This window comes from Aristolochia californica, unplaced genomic scaffold (assembly GCF_029961685.1).
Source record: "Aristolochia californica isolate CCGP_79_NKW_82.1479 unplaced genomic scaffold, dmAriCali1.0.hap1 SCAF_15, whole genome shotgun sequence".
Taxonomy (NCBI): Eukaryota; Viridiplantae; Streptophyta; class Magnoliopsida; order Piperales; family Aristolochiaceae; genus Aristolochia; species Aristolochia californica.
In genome coordinates, this window is record NW_027181826.1 from 22,629,525 (window position 1) to 22,652,666 (window position 23,142).

Below are 23,142 nucleotides of genomic sequence, written 5' to 3' on the forward strand. Positions count from 1 at the left end.
GTCAATATCACACGGCAGTGCAAGGCTTGAAGAAGCGTAAAGGTAAAACGAAATTTGGGAAACACGTTCAATCAGAGATAAAGAAAATAACTGGTAATACATTTGATCAGAGCTAAATAGAAAGGGATGTAGGTGGTTCCTATAGTTCTAATGAATGATTACATAACTACAAACTGTATTTTTCAATAATAACCTGCCCAATTAATCAAGCCATGTATCAAGATAAGAATATATATCAACTAAGCCATAGAAAATACAACAAAAATAAGGAAAGATTTCATTTAGTTTAAACATGATATTACCATTGTTGCACATATTGAATGACAAGAAATTTAAAATTCAAAAAGAAGGCGGAGTCTAAGATCAGATTTGTTGGATATTTCATAAATTCTTTGGTGATATTTCTTGTTTTGATTGAATTCAGCTCTTCAGACCAGGTAATCAAACACCTATACTGTACAAAAAGTTTCACTCACATGATTGAACTTTTAAGCATAATGTTTAGCCTATAATCAACTTGAACAAAGTAGAAATTCCAAACAATCCCAATTCCTCACCTGTTGGGTCTTACAATGTCTAAAACTTCAAGTTTCGTAAGAACTCCTCCATGGACGTCAACGACGCAAGATCAAATATAACAATCTATTTTTCAAGTATAAGATACACAGAACAAACTTCAACCCGTTGCTCGTTTTCAAATTTCTATTTAAGCAAAGAAGTTGAACGTGGGCAATACGTCCAAGTTCCAGAACTAACGTAGCCTATTTAAACAAATAATCGTTTGGGAGAAAATACCTTTGGTAATTGACGAGAAAGGAGTTAAAGGTTTCAGAAGCTCTACTCCACTCAACAGAGAACACAAGGTAGTTCGACGGCATCTCTTTCTCTAGTCACAGATTATCATGTTTCATCTCCATCGGCCGCTTGAGATGGGTTCGTGCTCATAAAGCTTCTGGGTTGATCTCTGTTCATTAACAAGCTCCGATTTTCCATTGAAGTCCAGGATCGGGAAGCTTCAGCGAATAAAAAAAAAAAAATCTATTATTATCAGAGCCAGGTTTCGATCCTGGGACCTGTGGGTTATGGGCCCACCACGCTTCCGCTGCGCCACTCTGATTTTAGGTGAGTACTAGATGTTTTAAAATAATATATAGTAATAAATAAAATGAGATAATGGTCGGAAATTAAAATAATAAGATTAATTTGAAAGTCAGTAGTTATACACATTTGAAGTATTTATATCATTGTTCTAAATTTTTTTAAAAATTTTAAAACTCTTTAAAAGCTCTGATTTTAGGTGCCGGACGTCTCTAACTACAGCAACAGAAGAAGGTGCTTTGATTGTGTTGGGATTCAATCTTTCTTATTAAGAATAGGAGTCGAAGATAGATAAAAACTTCCTAATTTCTTCAATTTCAGTATCTGTGAAGTTACGCCTTGAATTCAGCTCTATCATTTGTTAATTATACAGGGCTGAGAAGTCAATAGCACTTGGATAATCCCCAATCCAACAGTCCTCAAAATCTGACCAAATGCAAGTTTTGGGTTCCTGATACAGTTTAAACATGGCATTCCAATTGGGAGAGGCAGGGCGAGGAGCCAACACACAGTAGGATAAGAGGAGTTGGCGATGAGTGCTTCCTCCACATTTCATCTTTTTCAATACCGAATCTTCACTTTCACTTAGCTAACCATGCACCATTTGCAGCCTTAACTCTCCTGATATTTGCTATTTGGGAGACCAGCAAGCATAGCTTCCCTACTTTTGACACCCCACCAAACAGAACGGAAGATTCAATAGACACGACCACTTTAACGGATTTTATACTGTTCAACAATGAGTACTGCGATGATTGGAGAATTGATCAAAATTTGTAGTTCATAATTCTAAACGTTCAACCGGTTTAGCCACAACGTAGTTGCAGTTCAAAAAAGCATCAAAACTCGAATAGATCAAAGCAAGCAAGCTATGGTAGACGATCTAATTTAGCCGCCTTCTATCATATAGGGAGTGAAAATCACTGGGATTACAAGTAAAAAGATTCTCCACACCACAAATCATGCGCCAGGGTTAACCAAAACCCCTTAAAAAATATTCACTTTTCTGGAACTAAAATCAATAAGACTCTGGAGAACAAACTACTTAAGTGAGCAAACTTAAGCAGCAAACGAGTTTAGATTTATACCCTACTACACTGTATCCAAATGAGGTTTCTGCGACATCAGAGCAAATTATATCTGCTGTTTTAAATCCCATCAACGGCCAAGGTCAGCACAAACCAAAGCCAGTTAGGTAAAAGCATTCACCATCCCAATGAAGCTCACATTTTGTTTCTAACAGATTCTTCCAGCACCCCCTCAGCCACCAGATTCCACCCAATGACTACACTCGTAAGCTCTTCTGCAAAACCAACGGAAAATGCATTAGCTTGGAGACATTTTTTATCAAGAACAAGACATTACACACCACAACACCACATACTGAAGTGTCAACTCAAGAGGTACCCATAACAACTTCTGAAAATACATTATAAAGCAACCTAGTTTTGGCCTATCCATTCCCAGTCACAAGATGTCACTCAAATACAACCAGACCAAGTTCACTCCAGAATACAGAAAGTGCAGCAGGCCAAAGAATGACAAAAGGAAAAGAAAATACAAACCTCAAATTAGGACATCGAGGGTGTGGCACTTAAGCCGGTACCAGCTATGCCAGCACCAGCTTAGGCAACGTCGATTTGGTTGATTGCTATTCAGAGTCCTCATACTCCTCACCATCAGAAATCTCATCAAATGACCTTATGTCCAGCTGGTAACGAAGAATACCACCAATACCACCAAAGCCTCTGCAGAATTGAGACCCCTCTTGAGACTTGTTGGTCACAAACTCAAGACTGCAACCAAACTTCTTGTATTCATTTGCAAACCACTCAAGCAGTGATATCTTCTCTTGAACTTCTAACTCAGCAGAAGATGCTTGGTCACGGAAATTGCTTTGGTCCATTTCTTGCTCCTTATTCAAGTGTTTAACAATAATTTCCCCAGTAACACTATGTTTTAATACATAACGATTGATATCCAGACTTTCCCAAACAATAAGTGTCTCCACAGCACCCATTTCCAAAGCCTTCAAGGTGTCATCCACTCCAAAGACATACTTTCCAGTGTCTTGGCTTATTTCCTCAAAATATTTCCCAATCAACCTTTTCTCCTGTATGAATTTCACATTAGACAAAATCTCTGATGAAAGTTCTATGGCCTGGTTAAAACCATTCTCCCCTCCATACGACACATCAACCACATTCAGTATCTTGGCCTGGAGACGAGGATCAAACATGTCAGATTGGCTCAACTCTGTCTTGAAATCTGCAGATCCTGCGAGGATCAAGCCTGCCACATTTGGCTGACTGGTTGCTGGATTGATAAAAAATTGGGTGGCCAACTCAGCAGTCTTTCTCACATAATTGTGGCGCTTCTCCATCCGAAGACGAGCAAAACGCAGAGCTGACTGTCCTCCTCTGCCATGTTTCTTTGGCAGATCAACAGTGAACTTGTGAAGGACCTCACGTGTGTTGCCACTTAATGTCCCAAAAAGAGTCCCATTTCCGTCCATAACTATGAAACCAAATTTATCATCAGATTCCAGAAGTTCATTTAAAGCCTCAGTATGGAACTTGTTGTCACAAAGATAGAGAGATGCATTTATGGGCTTGAATGGCTCAAAGTCAATGGTGACCTTCTTTTCCTTTCCATCCTCAGTCACAATAGTTCCAGTATAGAGGACTAGCCCATTGGGGGGTACCTTGCTGTAAAGCTTTAACCGCTGCTGAGCAGAGGTAATGGCACCCAGGACAGATTGGCGATTGACTCTACTCTTGATATTAGAAGCAGTACCAAATTCATCACCCAACATCTTAGTCACCCGAGATATCTGATCACGAGGTGGCATAATTAACGAGATCATGCTTGTCCCATTCCCTCTTGCAGCTTCAAGAGCCTTGATCAATTTCTTGACCTTCCATATCTCAATGTTCCTATCAGTTTCATGACTATCCGACATTGTGACAGGTAAAGACTCGTAACTCACAGTAAAGCACCTGAAATTTTAACAGCAAATCATTAGACACTGTGCAATAGGAGAGAGAACTTGAGGTCAATCACAGATCCAAAGGAGAGAAACAGTAAAAGCCAACAATGTGTATTTCAAGAAATCCAGCACTTAAGTATAGCAACTGCCACAGAGCAATACCGCAGATGTAGCAAACCTCAACAGATCTGTATTTGAATCTGATAACCATCAACACTATAAGAAACTTGATGCAGATATCAGATGATTTGCAGAGTCCAAATCAATCTCAAATATGAAATTTAGTACAATAATATATAAGAAGCCTTAAAATGATTCAGAAAAAAATGCAATATCACAAAGATATAATTAGTAAAATGAAGTGGTCTCAAAAAAGGTGTTGAAATCAGAAAATGGAGACAGCCAGGGATGGCTCAGAGTTGTGATGTCTTGGTCAAAATATAGCATCAAGTCATTTTAACAAACACACCATAGGGTTACCATACTTATTCCAAATACACTCCCTGGAAAGTAGCTATACCACATAGATACCGCTTAAAATTAAGGACCATTACAGGCGGGTCGTCCTGGTTTACTGCATGGTATTTGAACCCAAGGTATTTGAAAGGATTAAAACCCCTATGAAAATAACTATCATGACTCCCAACAACATAGACCTGGAAAGCCCATCATACCAACTTGCATCCCATATTTAACCTGCTATTTCAATACAAGACTTGTTCTTGGATCTTAAATCATATGAATGAAGCCATACTTGAATAGCCAGCCTACAGGCCCGTGTTTTTTACAAGAGGCATACTGGCAACTTTCATCCTTTTCAAATTCCTGGCTGAGGGGGAAAATATGATAGCCTTTTGCAAAGTATCAGCAGCATGAAAGACAACTTCACGGAATTAATAAACTAGAGACAGTGTGTGAGACAGGTGCGAAAGCCCATATTTTTATTACCATACTAAATAATCACTAATCAGTTTGGAAACTTAGTAATCGAAGATACATCCACCAAGATCTAAGTAATTTCAGCATCGATAAGTTCCAGAACCAGAATCCCAAAATTGAATTGGACATCGATAATCAAGCCAAACACACATACAAATAGAGAACACAATACAGAAACGACATATCCCAGTACTGCACAAGCCCCTCACTTTTAGGAAAAGAAAACTTGCATACATGAAAAATAAGAAATAGAAGCATAAAGATGCACGTTATAAATCCACTAGTTTCAATTGTTGAAGTATATACAGAAGAGAAGTCTCATCAAAAGCAATTCTCAGCAGGATCCGTCCAGCAAAAGCTATTCAACTTGCCGTATTCTTACTCGAAGTATTACCAGATCTCTGAAGTTGGAATCTATAAATAAAATCCGCTCACTGCGCAAACTTAAACTAGTAATTCAGAGAAAAATAGAATAAATAAATAAATCTGCACAATTCGGTAAAGTCTGACGTTCAAGAGGTCCAAGCCCAAGGCACCAAAACTACGATCCAAAAGCCGTTCGAGAAAAATTAAGAAACTCAGTAACCTAAATAGATCCGATAACGCTTGTTCATCAATCCGAGGAAGATAAAGAGAAAACAACATCACAAGTCCTACGACGAATCAAACCGCAGACGGATTTTCAGGGGAAAAGCGATTAAATCATTGATCAGTACCAAACATAAAAGCATCGAAGTCGAGAGTTAGATAAAGAAAAAGAAACCAAGAGAAACAAGTTCAAGAAACGACTGAAAGACCAGAAAGAGAGAAGAGAAGCACCAGACAGGTGACCGGGGATAGAACTGCAGGAAGTTCTCGACGGCGTTGGCTACTGGATCAGAACCCTAGCTTCGCGTCGAGTCACGGCCCCAGGCTTAGCCACAGGTGGCGACGCGAAGAGAAATAGAGAAAGGAGAATAATTCCCTGCCTCGTTCAGAGTTCAGACTGCACCCACGAGAATTCAGACCCACGGTTCACACGATTAAAATGACACTTACGCTCACCCACAAAATTTATAATTACTTTTTTATTATATGGAAATTTTTAATTTTTTTTAAAGAAAATCAAATAAAGTGTCTTTTTTTAAAAAATAATAATAAATAAATAATCAATCCCATACATTACCATATTTAGCTGATAATTTTTTAGTAAAATAAAATCTAAATATAAAATTACCATGAAAAAGTGTCATTGGAAAATTATATGATTTTCCTAGTAAAATTTTTTAGCTAGAAAAGTGTTTTCAATAAACATAAGACACTAACAGTCCCTAGAAACATATTTCTACTAGAAATGTCTTTCTAGTATTTCCTAAAATGCACTAATAAAAATACATTTTTAGGAACTATGAGTAGTCTAAATTACATAGTAGTATCACATATACATGTAACTTAGTATTGTCATGATAGACGGTTAAAGTCTTTGTTGCTTTTATGTAGCATGTGTTCATTAGGTTTCACTTACAAAAGTTTATTGCTATATAAGGAGTTACATGATAAAATGTCATGAATCAATTGAAAATCGTTTTGAAGGTTCACATCACTCTTTTGTACTAAGTGGGTTGGAACAAGTTTGAAGCTAGGGGTCACGCCACCTGCCCTTACTATTAGTAGTTGAAGTTGGTCAAGATGCAAAGTGGGTATTAATTGTGATCTTGCAATTTTGTCCACAGTTTAAAAGAAAATTAAACTTTTGGAAGAAAATGAGGTCTTGATGCACCTTAAAACCCACGTTTATGTTTTTAACTCCTTGTTGGTTATGTATACGATGTACATGTTATTGTGACCATAGAGGGTTGATCCAATACTAAAAGCTATTTAGTGTGAAACATGTGAAATGTTATCTCAACCATCCTATCATGATCAATGGCTATCTCAACCTTCCAATCAACGATTATCTCAATTGTTTTCGCATGTCACGCACCAAATGACTTTTCGTATTGGATCAGTCGTGAGTGACCATAACATACATATGATAAATACTTTATTGTAAAGGAAATTATGTACTAAGTGGTAATAATTAAAAGTGTGTTTTCGTACATTAAAAGTGTATTAGTGTTTTTTTTCTTTTCTTTTAGACTTGAAAAATCAGGGCGGCTAGACTAATAATTCAAAGATGTGATTGACTTTTCTAGGGTTGAAGCAAAGGTCTATTTTGAATTGGCTGTAAATTGGTGGTTGATAAGAAGTCATTAGTCACTAGACTGGCCAAATGCATTCAGCCTTTCATAAGACAACAAAAACTATTACAAACAAGGCTTCACATCGGTCAATTCCAATTGTTGTCATCTCCTCCGTAAGGCTGTTTTCCAAAGAACCCTTCAAAATGACAACTTATAATCACTTTTGAGTAAAATCTTGATATTTTTTTGAAGACTTTATTGAATTAAATTCTTTTAGACAGAAGAAAAAAAATTGGAAGACACCGACAGACATTTGGAAGCAATCAACCTTCTTCGTGTGTCTTTATTTGCATCTTTTATTGCATGGCTCTGTCAAATGCTATGAACAAATATTAGCTTTAAAGATACAACTAAAAATTATATTTTTCTTCTAATTTCAAGGATAAGTTTGTCACTCGAATTTGAGAGACGAATGTATTTTGGATCGAAAGGTTAAATTCACTTCTTTCATTCTAGACGAGTCCTCTCAACTTACTCCGAGTCTACTCCGAATTTTTCGAGTCTCATTCCAACTCAACTTATCTAACTTAGATTTTTAAGTGTTTGAGTGGGTTCTTAAGTAGAATTTAAGGTACAACTCCAAATGCAAAAAAGAAGAAATATTCTCAAGTAAACTCCATCTACCCATTTTTCTTTTCTCTTTGGTCTCAACTTACTAAATGGGAAGTAATAGTTATATAGAAGAAGCATATGCAATAATGCAAAGTTTTTTTTTTTTTTTATTTGAGTTGAGAGACTAGGTTTTGATCTCAAATCTAAGAAGGGAAATGTTTGTTATGCAATAGAAGAGTTAAATTAGACACTTGATAGAACTATGGTTCTATGATTAGTCGAAATGACCTATAACTTGATCTGGGTAACCTAGAAAGACTACATTTGGAGTGTACAAACCGACCTTGATTTAATTAGGCATGAGTTAAACGGGTAATCCAGGTGGAAGAACTTTGAATCGAACTAGTAATTCAGAGTCGATTCACAACTCAAACCCAGAGTCGATTAACTTGTTCTAACTCTGAAAGAAAGTAGCTACAATTTCAACCACCCATTTGATGACCTATTTATAAACACTAATCTAATACTCTCTCCCCCTCTTAGATATCCTAAAATTTAGCATCCTAATCACATAAACCATTAATATCAGGTCAAAGTTCCAAAAACCCTAAAACAACTCCCACCTCATGAGTCCACCCTTACCCTTTAAACAAATAATAATAATAATAATAAAAAGAAACCAGAAGAATATAAAATTTTTAAAATTGAGGGCGTCCCTGTAATTCCAAAAATTGGGGTAGGGTACCAACTCGAGGACACGCTTTTTTGAGTTTTGTCTCCAAAATACCGTGAGTCACAGCAATACGCCAAACAGCTAAAAACATTTCGTTTTCGTTTCCACCTTTCTCTCTCTTCTCTCTCTCTCTTCTCTCCATCCTGCTCCGTCTTCTCTCTCCCGCTCCCTTTGGGAGTGTTTTGTTCCTTTTCTTTCTTTCTTCTCTCCTTTCTCTGCCCCATGGAAGTAAACGTGGGCGTTTCATTTTGTCGGCTTGGGGTTCATCTGGTATGGTGAGACCGAATAAAAGAGAGCCTTCGATACCCAATGCCGGAATCGAAAAGGCCAAGAGAGCCCAATCCGATCGTGTGCAGTTTGAGATCTCGGCATAGACTTTATCCCACCCCCTCTTCCTGCACTCCCCGATCTCATATTGATTTCTTTGGGTCTTCTGGCGAGGTTTTTGAAGTGGGCATTTAGGGTTGATTTCGTCGCCGTGGAGACTGAGAGACGGCGGCGAAGACCATGCAGCTTCGCATCTCTCCTAGCATGAGCAGCATCACGATATCGTGGAGCAATGGATTTCTTGACTTCATGAAGATCAAAGCCGCAGCTCGCCACGTCTCTTATCGGACTCTTTTCCATACCATTCTCATCCTCGCGTTTCTTTTGCCCTTCGTTTTCATTCTCACTGCAGTCGTCACCCTTGAAGGCGTCAACAAGTGCTCCTCCCTTGGTATGTTGCCCTTGATCCAATTCCTCCACTAAATGTTTTCCCTTATTGCTACTGAATCACGTCTCTGTCTTGAAACGGGCCGTCTATTTGGCTTGATCCGTTTCTCGTCATATTTAACGCTTCACAATTCGTCACTGTCGTATACCCACATAATCCCTGCTCCTCTCGCTGCCACGCTCTTGGATTCGTGTTTTCTTTCTTCACAATTTTCGTTTATCTGATGTCTTCTCATCTGTGTTTAATTTTTAAGAGGTCCTAATTCAGTACGTAATTCTCATTTTGATCCGCTTCTGGATTTTTCATTAAAGCCACAGTGGCCTTGATTGTCTTCTGACTGGCTTTGTCCTAGTTGAATTGTTCTTGATCTCCCGTCTTAAATGAACCTCCACAGGTTTATAGCGTTCTTTTTCTAGGATTCTAGCTCTTTGAATTATCAAAGGTATCACTCTAAATAACCGTACTGTGTCTGATGATCGAGTGGTTGGAAGATCTTGACCTAGATTGGATCTGTGGTGGACTTTTCTTTTTCTTTTTCTTTTTGTATTTGATTACTGGGTTGGATCCCTACGAGTTAACATAAACAATATGTCTGACTCGGATGTATGTGAATTTGTTTTATAACTGGTGTTGGGTCCAGCTTAGTCGCCAATTGAAGTTTCCATGTGTTTCTGCTCTTTTAGCTGCCATATTTATAACATGTTAGACATTTACGAAACCTTTACATTGAACAGGGAACAGCCACATCTTGAACCTATTGCTATCTTAAACAGGAGTTTGGTAGCTTCCTTGATGAAGAAACAGCTCACATAAAAGACTAGAAACATCTAATCGTTGATTGGCTCTTTTCTTGAGTTCAGTCCTCTGTTGGTCAACCCATCATGCTATAGACAATTGGTAGATCTGCTTGAGGGTGGTACTCTCTTTTAAAATTTTACTCTCTCATATTTTGGGTAGTTCTTGTTTAGGCTTATACTTTTTTTTAATCTCTGAAAGTATTCAATGTGAATTAAATGATGGCGATATGATATGTAAAATGCATGTATGCATCACTTGATAGCTTCACTTTGAAAACTTTTCTTTCTATTGATACTTAGTTTTTTAATCAACTTGCTTGACTGATTTTGAATATGATTTGTTGTTCCTAATTTGAGCCATCTTCTCTCCTTTTGAGATAATTTTTTATATGTTTTTGATTCTCCATATTTTTGCCTAGAGCCTTCTTTTGTATCTCATTTTAGTGATTCATTAAAATCTGCTGTATGAAAAAGATGGTATTTTGCATACTTTTCATTTATTTTCTTCTATTTGTTTCAGATTGCCTGGGTAGACGATTTGGACCAAGTTTGTTTCATCGTGCCGATGATTCAATGGTAAATCTCTTTTAAGATGGGAACTGATACCCTACCAAGTCTTTCGTTAATCACATTTTTCTTTTGAAATGTATATTTGCCACATTAGCAGTAATTAAACTAACTTTTTTTAGCATTAAAATTTTTACACAAAAGAAAATGACTAAATGTGTTGCTAGTGAAATCCTTGTGTGGATATGGCTCCTTTTTTTATCATACATGTGTGAGAAGTTCAAATACATAATCAATTCTCACTTTATGAAGCTGTTTTATGTAGTCTACTGCCTAATCATTTGATGTTCTTGACGTAGAGGCTTGTACAAGACCTATACGAGATCTTAAATCAGGTAAATTTGGAGGAAACCCCTGATGGGCTGAAGCTGCCAGCATCATTTAATGATTTTGTTGAAGACATGAAAAATAACCAATACAATGCCAAGACATTTGCCATTAGATTAAAGGCTATGGTATGATTCATTGCTTTCTCATGCATCTGAGTTTCTTCTGCGTATGTATTTCAATATCTGCAACTAATATAATATAATAATGTTAAACAAGTGGACATTTCTACAATGTCTTTATTACTTCACAAAGTTGTGTGGTCAAAAGAGAGAGAGATTTAGCGTTGAAGTTTGTCATTTTGCGTTTTTTATGGAGTTATCTGTAGGGCTGGCCTGTATGGCTCTCTAGGGTTATATGTGGGCTTCCTAAAACAGTTTGCAGTGCACCGATTGCCACTGTCCTACCATGTTTAAAATGAGACAAAATAGAGCCAAGCTCTCTTAAAATAGTTATTCTCAGTTCACTTATATAGACAGGACACTATATATTGGATGCATGGCCATAAAATGAATTAGTCGTTTTCTTCTGACTAAGTTTCTTTTTTTTTCTTGGATTGGCTGTTAGAAACTGGAATCATATAATAATAGGTGTGTGCCTGCTTCTCTTTGTTATTGACCAGGCAAATCTTTTCAATCAAGTTTCAACTTTCTTAGTCATGAATTTTTTGAAAAAAAAATTCTTTGACCTTGGATTCTTGGATCTGCATAAAGTTGAAACATGGCTATAGTTTCTACGAAAGCTTAGATTGAGGCGTGCATGCCCTCTTTCTTTCCTGTATTATATTTAAGCTGGTGTTCATGGAGAGAAAAATTGTGAAAGTATAACATACTGATGGACTTTTGAATATCCACATTATTAATATACTCTAACACATGAAGTTTGCGTAGCATGTCCACTTCAGCTTTCAATTCGTGTAGAGTTGCAAGCCATCCTTAATCTTGTCTCTCTCCTCTCCTTCTAGCTACATCTTTTTTTGTTTTAATATCTTTTTTGAGTGGCCATAAGATTTTATTAAGAATCACAAGGTAAATAAAAATGAGGATTCTACTACAAAGCTAGGGGAGAAAAGAAATATATACTACTGATATATTAATAATGTGGCTATAGTTTCTACATGTTATTAATATACTCTAACATATGAAGTTTGCCCAGAGTTTAGGGTTTAGGGAGGTCCTTTAAACTATAGCCATGACTAACGCGTTTATATACTGTTATAATACTGAAATGGAAACAGATACAATCATTATAAAAGAGGTCCTTTAAACAAGATGTCGATTTGAGATGCTATACTCCAAGAGACAGAAATGGAGCTTGATAAGTGACAAGCTTCTTTGAGATACATCTATTGTGTGCATTCTGCTAATAACAACTGGACACTCATTCTTCAGGAAAAAAAATGACAACAACTGGATAGCCTGCCTCCTTCAATCATATACTAGAGATAAATTTCATAGCTGGTAAATCTTCACTTAAACCTCTCCCGCAAGAAAAGCTGCTAAGAATGAATCATAGCATTTTCAATAAAAAATGGGTTTAAACACTGTTTGAATTGTCAACGAGAGGTGCAGGATTCAGACAAATGTATTTTTTGGTTCAGGGTAGACCTGGGTCTAAATCTGGATCTTTTGTTTGGTCTATGTTATGTTAGATTTGTTCTGTAAAGACATCGAATGGGTAAGAAATAAAACTATGGAATTGGTGTATCGTAACAAGTAAGCTGAAGGGCTTGGCCAGTTACTAAAAGGCTTCAAACTTTACAAGTATTAATTTCTCTTAACATCTTGCACTTAACCCTTAATCTGTTTCTTATCACCATTTCATTTTTGTAATTTGTCGGTCAAGTAAGGAGGCTAATTTCGATATCTTTGTGGTGTAATTTTGTAAATATCTTCCTGTTGGGACGAATTGTGGCTCTTAATCTGGCATTACATCTTCTTTTCTCATCTTTTCTGTTAATTTAAATTTCTCTTTCAGATTGAGAAACTTGAGCGGGATTTGAGGGAATCAAAGCTGGCAGAGCTGACAAACAAGCATTTTGCTGCAACTGCCATCCCAAAGGGCATTCACTGCCTCACTTTGCGCCTCACTGATGAGTATTCATCTAATGCCCATGCTCGGAGACAGCTACCACCTCCTGAGTTACTTCCTTTGCTCTCTGATAACTCTTACTTCCATTTTGTCCTAGCCAGTGATAATATTCTTGCCGCTTCTGTGGTGGTCAACTCCACTGTGAGGTCCTCCTCAAACCCCAGAAAGATAGTGTTTCATGTAATAACTGACAAGAAGACTTATGCAGCCATGCATTCATGGTTTGCATTGAACCCTCTGTCTCCTGCTATTGTGGAAGTTAAAGGGGTCCACCAGTTTGAGTGGTTGACAAGGGAGAATGTGCCTGTGCTTGAGGCTGTTGAGAAGTATCATATGATCAGAAACTACTACCATGGGTCCCATATTAGTGGAGTAAATCCCAACTTGGGTCCAAGGAATTTTGCTTCAAAGTTGCAGGCTAGAAGTCCAAAGTACATTTCTCTACTCAACCATCTCCGAATATATCTTCCTGAGGTACTTTATTATCTTTTGGGAATACGGTGTTGGATAAAATAGTCTGTTGGTTTTTTTTTTCTGAGTGCATCTGCTGAACAAAAAATGACTTGGATATTTCCTAGTAACTGTTTAGTTCATATTTATACTTGACCTATAAAGATATGCTTGTTCCGCTTATTGGATTTTGTATTTGTGAACTGGTGTTTTGCCTGTCAACCATTGCTCTTTTTAAAACTATAATTTTTGGGCACAGAGTCTTCATATTTTTTCAATTATAGTATCATTACCTGAGCAGTATTTCTGATAAGTCCCACATTCTGACAAATCCCACTTCAAATATATAATTTGGACAGCTCTTTCCAAACCTTGACAAAGTGGTCTTCCTAGATGATGATGTTGTGATTCAGAGGGACCTGTCTCCACTTTGGTATATTGACCTTGGTGGCAAAGTCAACGGGGCTGTGGAGACGTGCAAGGGAAAAGACGAATGGGTGATGTCAAAGCACTTCAGAAACTACTTCAATTTCTCTCATCCCCTTGTTGCAAAGAATCTGAACCCTAATGAATGTGCTTGGGCCTATGGGATGAATGTTTTTGACTTGCGTGTATGGAGGAAGACTAATATCCGAGAAACTTACCATTACTGGCTGAAGGAGGTAATATATTCCTGTCTCTTGTAGTTAATCACGTGGAATCACAGTCTTGGTATCTTGGATTTGCTTTTATTTGACCAGTTACAAAGCTAGAAACTACTTAACTGTAGAATTCTTGCTTATAACCCTGTCTCATGATTTGAATGTTTGGTTGCAGAATTTAAATTCAAACTTGACAATGTGGAAACTTGGAACTTTGCCACCAGCGCTCATAGCATTTAGAGGACAGGTACAGCCCATAGATCCATCATGGCATATGCTTGGTTTAGGCTACCAAAATAAGACTGACCTCGATATGGTGAGGCAGGCTGCCGTTATTCATTATAATGGTCAGTCTAAGCCATGGTTAGAGATTGCATTTGAGCATCTTCAGCCGTTTTGGGCGAAGTATGTGAACTACGCCAATGATTTCATAAAGAATTGTCACATTATGGAGCCGTGAGGGTAGATCAGCTATGGAAAGACAAAAACTAAGGGAGGATAAAAAGATGAATTACAACCGAGCAGATGGTTACTGCTCCGAATTTTTCGGGAAATTCATAATGAACAAACTGAGATACTTCATGCAGAGATAATGGAGCCGCCCCCCCTCCACACCAACGCAGGAATGGTGTGGTATTTGGTTCCACTAGGAGATATATTCTTTCCATTTGTAACATAGCAATCCATTGTTCATTTTTTGTTATTTCAAGCTTTTTTTTTTTTTTTCCTGCAAGCGGTATCTTGATTCGCTCTTCTCATTGTGAAGAGGGCGCCTGGTCCAAAAGTATGTCGTGGGGGGGATGAGAATAGAGTTCGGTTAGGAAGATTCTAAATGAAGCATCCAAAATTTCCTTTACTTCTTCCTATATTTGTGTTGTTTCTTCTTTTTGGTCCCCATTTTTTTGTTTTCTGGTTCATGTATTCATTTAATGACTGTAGTAGCAATGAGATTGCTGTGTTACAGGGTTCGATGTTGTGGGGGAACATTCATCAGATATTAAAATTATGTAGATAATTCATTTGCTCACTCTCATGAAGCATATTGTTTTAATAAGCTTCTCACGAAGCAGATGAATCACGGTTCTATTTTTAATTGGGTTTATCAATTTAGATTGTTTGACATAACCAAATCAGGAATTGCAGCATGACAGCTTGATCAAATGGGCAGCTAAAGTCCATCACTTTCCGAAATCAGGGCAAAAAGGTGATACCATACTAACATTTCCTCTTACATATCGGAAAATATGTTTCAGGGCTGCTATGCCATTCAGACAATATGCTTCTTGGCCTGACCTGCATGCTTCCGACCCTTTTTGTATGAACACATATGTTGCTAGATAATTCTTTTGGGGCCTTTTGAGCTGCAAAACATACTTAATACACATCAATAATAACTTCAAGTATTTGTGATCATAAAAAATATCTCAATGGGGATCTTGAGCTCAACACCCTTCTCCTTAGGTTATCATATGTGAGGATCCTCCCTCACACTGCACTCCATAAAAAGAATTTGATTTTCGCTAGAGTAGATAGCCTCTAGGCACTAGATGCTATGTGTCACTTATTATTGCCCATCCTTTGTATTTTGGCATAAGCAAATGGAACTGTTGAAGAATAGATATTGAAGAGTTTTATATGACTCTTATAATAAGAAATCTTATAGATCCATAATTATTATGGAAGGAGGTCTCACAAAAGAGTTTCAGTTAAAAGGTATTTTAGTTATGATAGTTTTTTTATTTATGTTCAATTATTTAATTATGCAAGGACTTATCAAATGTGTTAGACTTTGGGTGTAATTAGTATTAAGGTAGTTTAATTATAATTGGAATCTACTACTTTCTTCTATTATAAATAAAAGCTCATATACTAAAATTACAACAAGTGAAAATTTTTTTTTTCCATAAATTCAATAGAAACCAAAGGTCACCCAAGTTCACAATCTGAGTTTTCTTGACCAATTCATCAACATGGAACGTCTTGTCAATAGCTTGAAAGTTAACTGGTACGATTACATAAAGAAGACTTCTCCCAACCGATAATTGAGCCTAAATTAACCACATCTTCCCCGCCGATGTAAAATATGATTTGCTTCTTGAACTCCGCAAATAGGGGAAAGAGGTTTAGCCACGACTTATTATGAATACCCAACTTATTTGCAACATTTTATCTCTAAACAACTTATTCACAAGTATTAAATCTTCAATACCATTTGAGCAGCAAAGCTTATTAAATTTCCAAGATGTGTTAGACTCCCAGCTTATTTACACACTTTGGTTCAATTTACTTAGTGATGTTTAAAACCATCAGTTCCTCCTCTCTAAGTCTCCCAAGGCAAGTTTGTTTGCAATGCTAACTGAGTATCGAAGGAAGTGCATTTCCCAATGTAATTTGACAAATGCTGTATTGGCAAATCCCAAACAGATGGGTTAGGGTGGTGTGATCAATCCCAAAGTAGTTGTAGTTATGTTGCAGGTGCTGAGGATGAATATTGGGTTTCTTGACCAATTCAAGTATGAATAATAAGCACAATCAATCTGTTGCGCCCATCTATGTAACAATAACCCAAATAGTACTAATGATTTGATTTTAAAATATATATTCAAAATAGATCTGAAATTGGTTTCTTAAATCGGAGAAAAACACACAAAGCAGTTGAACTGCATAATTGGTTTCAAATTATACGCCAATAGTAGAAAGTTGAACTTTAATGAATGATTTCAAAATGGAATGACACTAGTTCAATTTACACGACCAAGTATAATGAAAATATTTTAATGTACAATCATGTAAATGCTTTGAATTTTTAAAATTTTATCCCAAATTCTAGTATTATGCAAACGCCCCTTCAAAATCAACTTGGTAGAGTGAATATTCTAGTGGTTAAATCCTTCCTTACTCATTTAATCGACTCCTTTTGAAAATGGTGAACTTCTTTTTCATTTTACACTTTAATTCTTCATTTCTCCTACTATGTGGTCAACTCATATGGACTTTTGACACTTCAAGACTTCTGCTCTCCTACTGAAATGTTTAACTCCTTTTTTGAGAGTAGACAATCAATTACTGCAACAGGAAAGGACATCAAGATGCTCCGTTCAAGTATGTTTCTTACCTTCACGGCAAGCTTCACTCTTAGCGGGTGGTAGTGACAGGTTTGAATCATGGGGCTTTTACTTCCTGGTTTTTTATTTTTTCAGGAAATAATAAACGAATAGGAGTCCAGGCATTACTCCCAAATTAACCCTTGATGAATAGGAGGTTAGTTTCGATCGATTTCCCTCGTTCAGTAGATTTATGCTTTAGCTATCCCCTGACAAGCTTCAGTTTGAGAAGAAGAATAAACAAACAGATTGTAACAAGAGAAGCATTGGGACAAACTGAGCAGAAATTGTCCCCCCAAGCATAAAAATAGATAAATGGGAAGATTTACAAGGAAATAAGAGCACTCTTACAAGCAAGGAATCAATCTTTTGCGGACGAATTCAGTTGTATTGTGGGAGGTGCATCCTGCGACAAGCCGATCCGTTCGGTCAAGGAACAGAAATGTTTCTCTCAACTCAATCTCTGCATGAGCTGCAAATCTCATGAATATAAAACATTAACTATAGCAGTAATCGGGTAAAAGAAAAAGGGTCACCTGTTAATGCTTGTTGCTTCCTCTGATATAACACCCACTACAATATAACACAGACACATTTGCTTGGATTTGGTGGATTGTGCACCTTCTTCTCCGCTGAATTCGAAAAAAACATTTCAGCTAAAACTAGCTTTAACATTTTATGGAAAGATAAAAACAAACATATTCATAATATAAATAAATTCTGAAGAAGGAGGCAATATTACAATGATTTTATGTTCAAGTCTCACCACTGTCCAATTTTCTAATTTCTTCAAGAAAATGAGAAGATCAAACCGTCAGGGGTCTAAAGTCCAAAGAGACAAAAGAATTCTTGAGGGGAAGTTGAAGTTCACATAGCTTAGGATTGTAACAACAAATTCATTAGCATCCTCTAATCATACAAAAGAAACAAGATGCCATTAAATTTGATAACAGCTGTATACATGTTAAACATACCGGATCCTTTTTCTGAAATTGGTGGTCTGACAACCACATGCATTGTAGTGACTCCTTCAGCCCCGTCACACAAGGGACTCTGGCAATCACCTAATGTTCTGTTGTTCTCCAATATTTTTCCAGCATTAATTAACTTGACATCGTTCACCATTTTTGGACCGTTCTCTTTCTCTGGTAAAACCATAGCCCATTGCTTAAACTTATTAGCAAACATAGAACAAGGTCAAACATGATATGAAAATATGGAGCTTAATAAAATCATTCTCTTTCTTTCCTTCTTCTTCTTTTGTATGGAGGAAATAAATCAAATAGTTCTAATTAATGTTGTTGTCGTTCTCCTGTAATATTTTTTCTGTTTAGAGCCTTCAAGTAAGTTCAAAACTAGTGATGAAAATATGTCATTATATTACCTAGCTTTCTATTATCTAAATTTTTCTTTACTTGCCCTTGCTCTCAATAATTCTAGGAATGTAATATATTAAAAGAGGCCAATTTAATGGTTATACCTTCTCAAAAAATGACCAATTTGATTTATTTGGAGAGGGGTAAACTTCCCGATATAATCTCTCAAGTAAATAGTACTCTTTGCAAATTATTTCCTTTTCACCGCAGAGAAATATAAATGAGTAGAGACTTTCTTAGTGTTTTGAATCAAATAATGCTCCCCTACTAATCACAAACTTTCCATCTTCTTGGTTTTGAGAATAGGTTTCTAAGAATTGAACAAACTGGCATAGAATTCTCTGATCCTTTCCTCTTTCTCATGATCCCACCTATCCTCCAAGAAACAGTAACCATGAGATTCATGTAAGCTAATTTTCAGGTCTCTTTTAAAATTCATTAATCAAAATATTCTCTAGGAGGCAGAAACTATATTTCCCTAATGAAGTGCATTACATCGTCCTCTAAAACAAAACTTGAAGGCTAAAGCTACATCATCAAACAAATTCACCAGAGATATAAGCATAACCACAAGAATTTGGCAGAAGAAAATTGTTCTAAAACTTGAGCATCCGACATCAACAATGGGCTGTTACCAGGTTATGTCATCTTATAACTTCAAGTCAAGTTCCCTAATAATCGTAGCACATTTAGAAGAATCAACCAACATGCAATGAAACCAAACAAAATTGGAAAAACAGCATAGCTCGATTCCCAACAAGAATACATATCAATCATTAGATGCAGCTATTATGTGAATTATTGAAGCAATCAGTTAAATATCAATTTGTACATCAAGGAATTCCTTTTCTTAAAATAAAATCAACAGACCTTTAGGCCAGTGAGCAAGAATGCTCTCTTTAACAGTGGCTACACTGGCAGCAGCAGGAAATGTTTTGGGACCGATATCTGAACCATCATGCAATCTAAATTTGACCCGCAATTGCTCCTGCATGCCAGACATTCTCCAAAGATATCACTCCTGCAGGCAAGAGCCAACCCAAAATCTCCAACTGGGTTTACTCGTGAGAACTGAGAGAAGAAAACTTCTAAGCTTCAGAGTAAAACTCAAAAAACCACTGAATCTCCCCACTTTCCCATCAAAAGAAAAGGAAGCTACTAAACAGTAAAAAGTGATCCAATAAAGCACGAAAGACCATTGGAATCTCCAATCCAATTTTTTGAACTACACGAAAGGCACCTGTACACCATCTCATCTTTCAGAGATACCAAAACCACCCAAATTTCAATCAGAATCTTTCGACAAAGTAACAAAACGTACCTCTTGGATCTCCTTGAAAACTTAAGAATAATTGAGTCTCGAAAGCAAATTCCTTCCGCAACCAAAAACAAGCCCGTTAATTCAAAGGTTTCATTCAAGACGAATCCAGAAACTCAAACACCTTAATACTTCTATCATTCAATGAGTACAGTGCTTTCATAATGCCTAGAGGCTGAAATCCCTTAAAGGGTTTTGTTTCTGGTCTCGATATCTGATCTGGGCTCGTCCACTTTTCCAATTCAGATGCAGAAATGCAAGCAGACGCAGAAAGCTGTAAATGTAGACCATAGAATTCAAAGTCATCCAATCTGTGGTCAATAAATCCGCCCTTTGCCTTCTCCTTCAACCTGATAAGACCATGGAAGTAGACAATCGCTGCTTGTTTTGTAATTTTTGAATTTGGCCATATTATGGCTTCGTAAGGGGTGGCATCGAGCCGAGCCGAGCCGAGCCGAGCCCGAACCTGCCTATGTTCGAGTCGAGCTTGATTTAAATATTTCGAGCCGAGCTTCGAGCCGAGCCTCGTCTCGAGCCTAAAATTGTTATCGAGCTCGAGCCCAATGAGTTCGAGCGGAGCTTCGAGCCGAGCTCGAGCCTCAACATACATTTCAAACTTTTCAAAAAATATATATTGAATAAAATATATATAAAATTATGCATACATTTTATATAAAATTGGGCATGACCTCTACATAAAATTGGGCATAACTTATATATATAATATGTGTATAAGATTGGGTATAATCTCTACTTAAAATTGAGCATAATCTATATATATAATACTTGTATAAAATTCGGCATGACCTTTACTTAAAATTGGGCATAATCAATATACATAATACTTGCATAAACACTCCATAAACACTCCATAAAATTGTCTATACATTCTATAAACACTTCATGAAATTGTTTATACACTCCATAAAATAATCTAAACACTCCATACACTACATAACATTATAAATAAACTCCATACAATAATCAAACACAACAAAATAAAATAAAATATCACTATCAATTTACAATCACCCAAATAAAAACTATAAATTCTTTAAATAAAATCATATTACTATTACATACTTACTAGAAAATTACAAGAAATATTTTAAATTTTTCTTAGGAAAATTAAATGGACCTCTTATTGCCTTTTCTAAGGAAATAAATAAAAATTAATAATTAATCTAATATATTATTATACTTATCGATAAAATTTTAATCACATAAAATGTCAAACACAAAATTACTATGAAAATTGCCTCATGCTCAAAGTATTATATCATCAACTGTCAAATACTTATTCAAAATTTTTCTATATGGTTTTCTAAGCCATCTTGGCAAGAAAATCTTACTTGAAAAATTATAGGATTTTTTAAAAAGAATTTATAATTAGAAAAATATTTTGAAAAAATACGAGGCACTAATGGTCCCTATATTTCTATTAAAAATGTTTTTTCAACATTTATTGAAAAAACTAGTCTCTGGAAACGTATTTCTACTAAAATATCTTTTCAATTTATTTAAGAGTCATGAGGAAGGGACAAAGAGTTTTTTTTTTCCTTGTTTATGATCTCGCACGTAGGGGTGGCTTTGAATAAATTATATATAAAATTATGCATACATTTTTAAAAAATATAATGATAGGGGAGGTTCAGGATTGAATTTCAATAATGGATTAAAATGCGCCAATATTAATATTTTTTACTCCAATTGTTGTCTAGCTTGTTTTGTAATTTTTGAATTTGGCCATATTATGGCTTCCTTAGTGCCCCTAGATAAAAATTTATATTCTAGGAAAAACTAAAAATATTTTTCCTATGATACATATTCCCAAAAAAATATTTAAATAAAATCTTATTACTATTAGTGACTTATTAGAAAATTACAGGAAATATTTTAAAATTTTCTTAGGAAAGTTAAATGGACCTTTTATTGTCTCTTCTAGGGAAATAAATAAAAATTAATAATCAATCTAATATATTATTATACTTATCGATAAATTTTTAATTAAATAAAATATCAAACACAAAATTGCAATGAAAATTATTTCATGCTAAAAGTATTACAGCATCAATTGTTAAATACTTATTCAAAAATTTTCTATACAGTTTTCTACCCCATCTTGGTACAAAAAATCTTACTTTGAAAATTATATGATTTTTAATAAAAAATTTCAATTAGAAAAGTGTTTAAAAAAACATGAGACACTATTAGTTTATAGAAAATTATTTGTATAAAATTTATTTTTAATTTTTTCCAGAGGAAAAAGTTTTTTTTTTATTTTATGATCTCGCACGTGCGAAATAGCACGTGCGAGATCATCCTCTCGCGAGGAAGGGGGAGATTATTTCTCCCCTGTTCTGTTTTCCGCCGAGACGACCCCGAGGGAAGGGGCTTACGGCGCCGGGGAGGATTTATCGTCGGAGATGATGGCCACGACGGAGTCGGCGGCGACGGAATCAGCGGTGACGGAAGCGGCGGCGATGGAATCGGCGGTGACGGAAGCGGCGGCGACGGAAACAGAGGCGACGGCGAGGAGAGGAAGAAATCGAACGGACGGACACAGAGGCGGCCGGCGACAGCTGCGACGGCGGTATAGACGCCGGAGAACAGCTACGACGGCGGTAGAGGCGGCGACAACAACCGATGGGAGGGGTCGGCGGTGACGAGGGGGGAGGAAAAATTTTTCCCCCCCTCGCTCTCGCTCCCACTCCCGCTCCCCCGCTCGCTCGCGATCCCGTACCGATTCATGCCGATCCGACTCATTTCGAGCCGGCTCGCGAGCCAACGAACCGAACCTAGCTTAGGTCGAGCTCGGCTCGTTAAGGTAAACGAGCCGATTTCGGTGTTCGAGCTCGGCTCGAGCTCGAAAAATGACGAATCGAACCGAGCCGAACCGAGCCGGCTCGCGAACCGGCTCGGCTCGAAGCCACCAAACCTCCCACAGCTCCCCGCTAACGTGTACAGTGATATTGTGGACGACGGCTTAACTATACCAAAAATCATTTTTTTAATTAACAATAACAATACTGCAGACAACTGATCCTTTAACAAGAGACACCCAAAACATCTCCGCTGATCCAAATGGGTCCTTTCTACGATCCAATAATTAGAGTTCCGATACACTAATCACTTTATCTCCTCACTGTATTAGTATTATTGCTTGGTTAATGAATAAAATAAAAGTATTTTTAATGTGGTTGGGTTGTCGATGGAACCATTC

At 36.7% G+C, this 23,142-nt stretch overlaps 3 protein-coding genes and 1 non-coding gene across 5 annotated transcripts; 1 reads left to right on the forward strand and 3 right to left on the reverse strand.

Moving 5' to 3' along the window:
* Nucleotides 1-1,045: 1,045 nt before the first annotated feature.
* Nucleotides 1,046-1,117, reverse strand: TRNAM-CAU (transfer RNA methionine (anticodon CAU)). Its single transcript has one exon. It is a non-coding gene; the product is annotated as a tRNA-Met (tRNA).
* An 858-nt stretch (nucleotides 1,118-1,975) lies between these two features.
* Nucleotides 1,976-6,006, reverse strand: LOC137951848 (eukaryotic peptide chain release factor subunit 1-3). The gene is made up of 3 exons (XM_068798796.1): nucleotides 5,846-6,006; nucleotides 2,664-4,097; nucleotides 1,976-2,401 (listed from the first exon to the last, which is right to left on the reverse strand). Exon 2 carries the CDS (start codon nucleotides 4,058-4,060, stop codon nucleotides 2,750-2,752), a length of 1,311 nt encoding a protein of 436 aa, XP_068654897.1. The 5' UTR covers nucleotides 4,061-4,097; nucleotides 5,846-6,006; the 3' UTR covers nucleotides 1,976-2,401; nucleotides 2,664-2,749.
* Nucleotides 6,007-8,647: 2,641 nt separating this feature from the next.
* On the forward strand, nucleotides 8,648-15,136 carry LOC137951417 (probable galacturonosyltransferase 13). The gene is made up of 6 exons (XM_068798062.1): nucleotides 8,648-9,251; nucleotides 10,566-10,621; nucleotides 10,912-11,067; nucleotides 12,917-13,504; nucleotides 13,840-14,142; nucleotides 14,297-15,136. The coding sequence occupies exons 1-6, from the start codon at nucleotides 9,041-9,043 to the stop codon at nucleotides 14,579-14,581; spliced, it is 1,599 nt and encodes a 532-aa protein (XP_068654163.1). The 5' UTR covers nucleotides 8,648-9,040; the 3' UTR covers nucleotides 14,582-15,136.
* Nucleotides 15,137-17,295: 2,159 nt separating this feature from the next.
* LOC137952223 (membrane-anchored ubiquitin-fold protein 1-like) lies at nucleotides 17,296-20,302 on the reverse strand. 2 transcript variants are annotated; one of them, XM_068799306.1, is made up of 5 exons: nucleotides 19,923-20,302; nucleotides 19,472-19,672; nucleotides 18,200-18,370; nucleotides 17,762-17,857; nucleotides 17,296-17,631 (listed from the first exon to the last, which is right to left on the reverse strand). In XM_068799306.1, exons 2-4 carry the CDS (start codon nucleotides 19,602-19,604, stop codon nucleotides 17,799-17,801), a joined length of 363 nt encoding a protein of 120 aa, XP_068655407.1. In that variant the 5' UTR covers nucleotides 19,605-19,672; nucleotides 19,923-20,302; the 3' UTR covers nucleotides 17,296-17,631; nucleotides 17,762-17,798. The 2 variants fall into 2 exon arrangements, with proteins under 2 accessions (XP_068655407.1, XP_068655405.1); XM_068799304.1 differs by having other exon boundaries at nucleotides 17,296-17,688.
* Nucleotides 20,303-23,142: the final 2,840 nt, after the last annotated feature.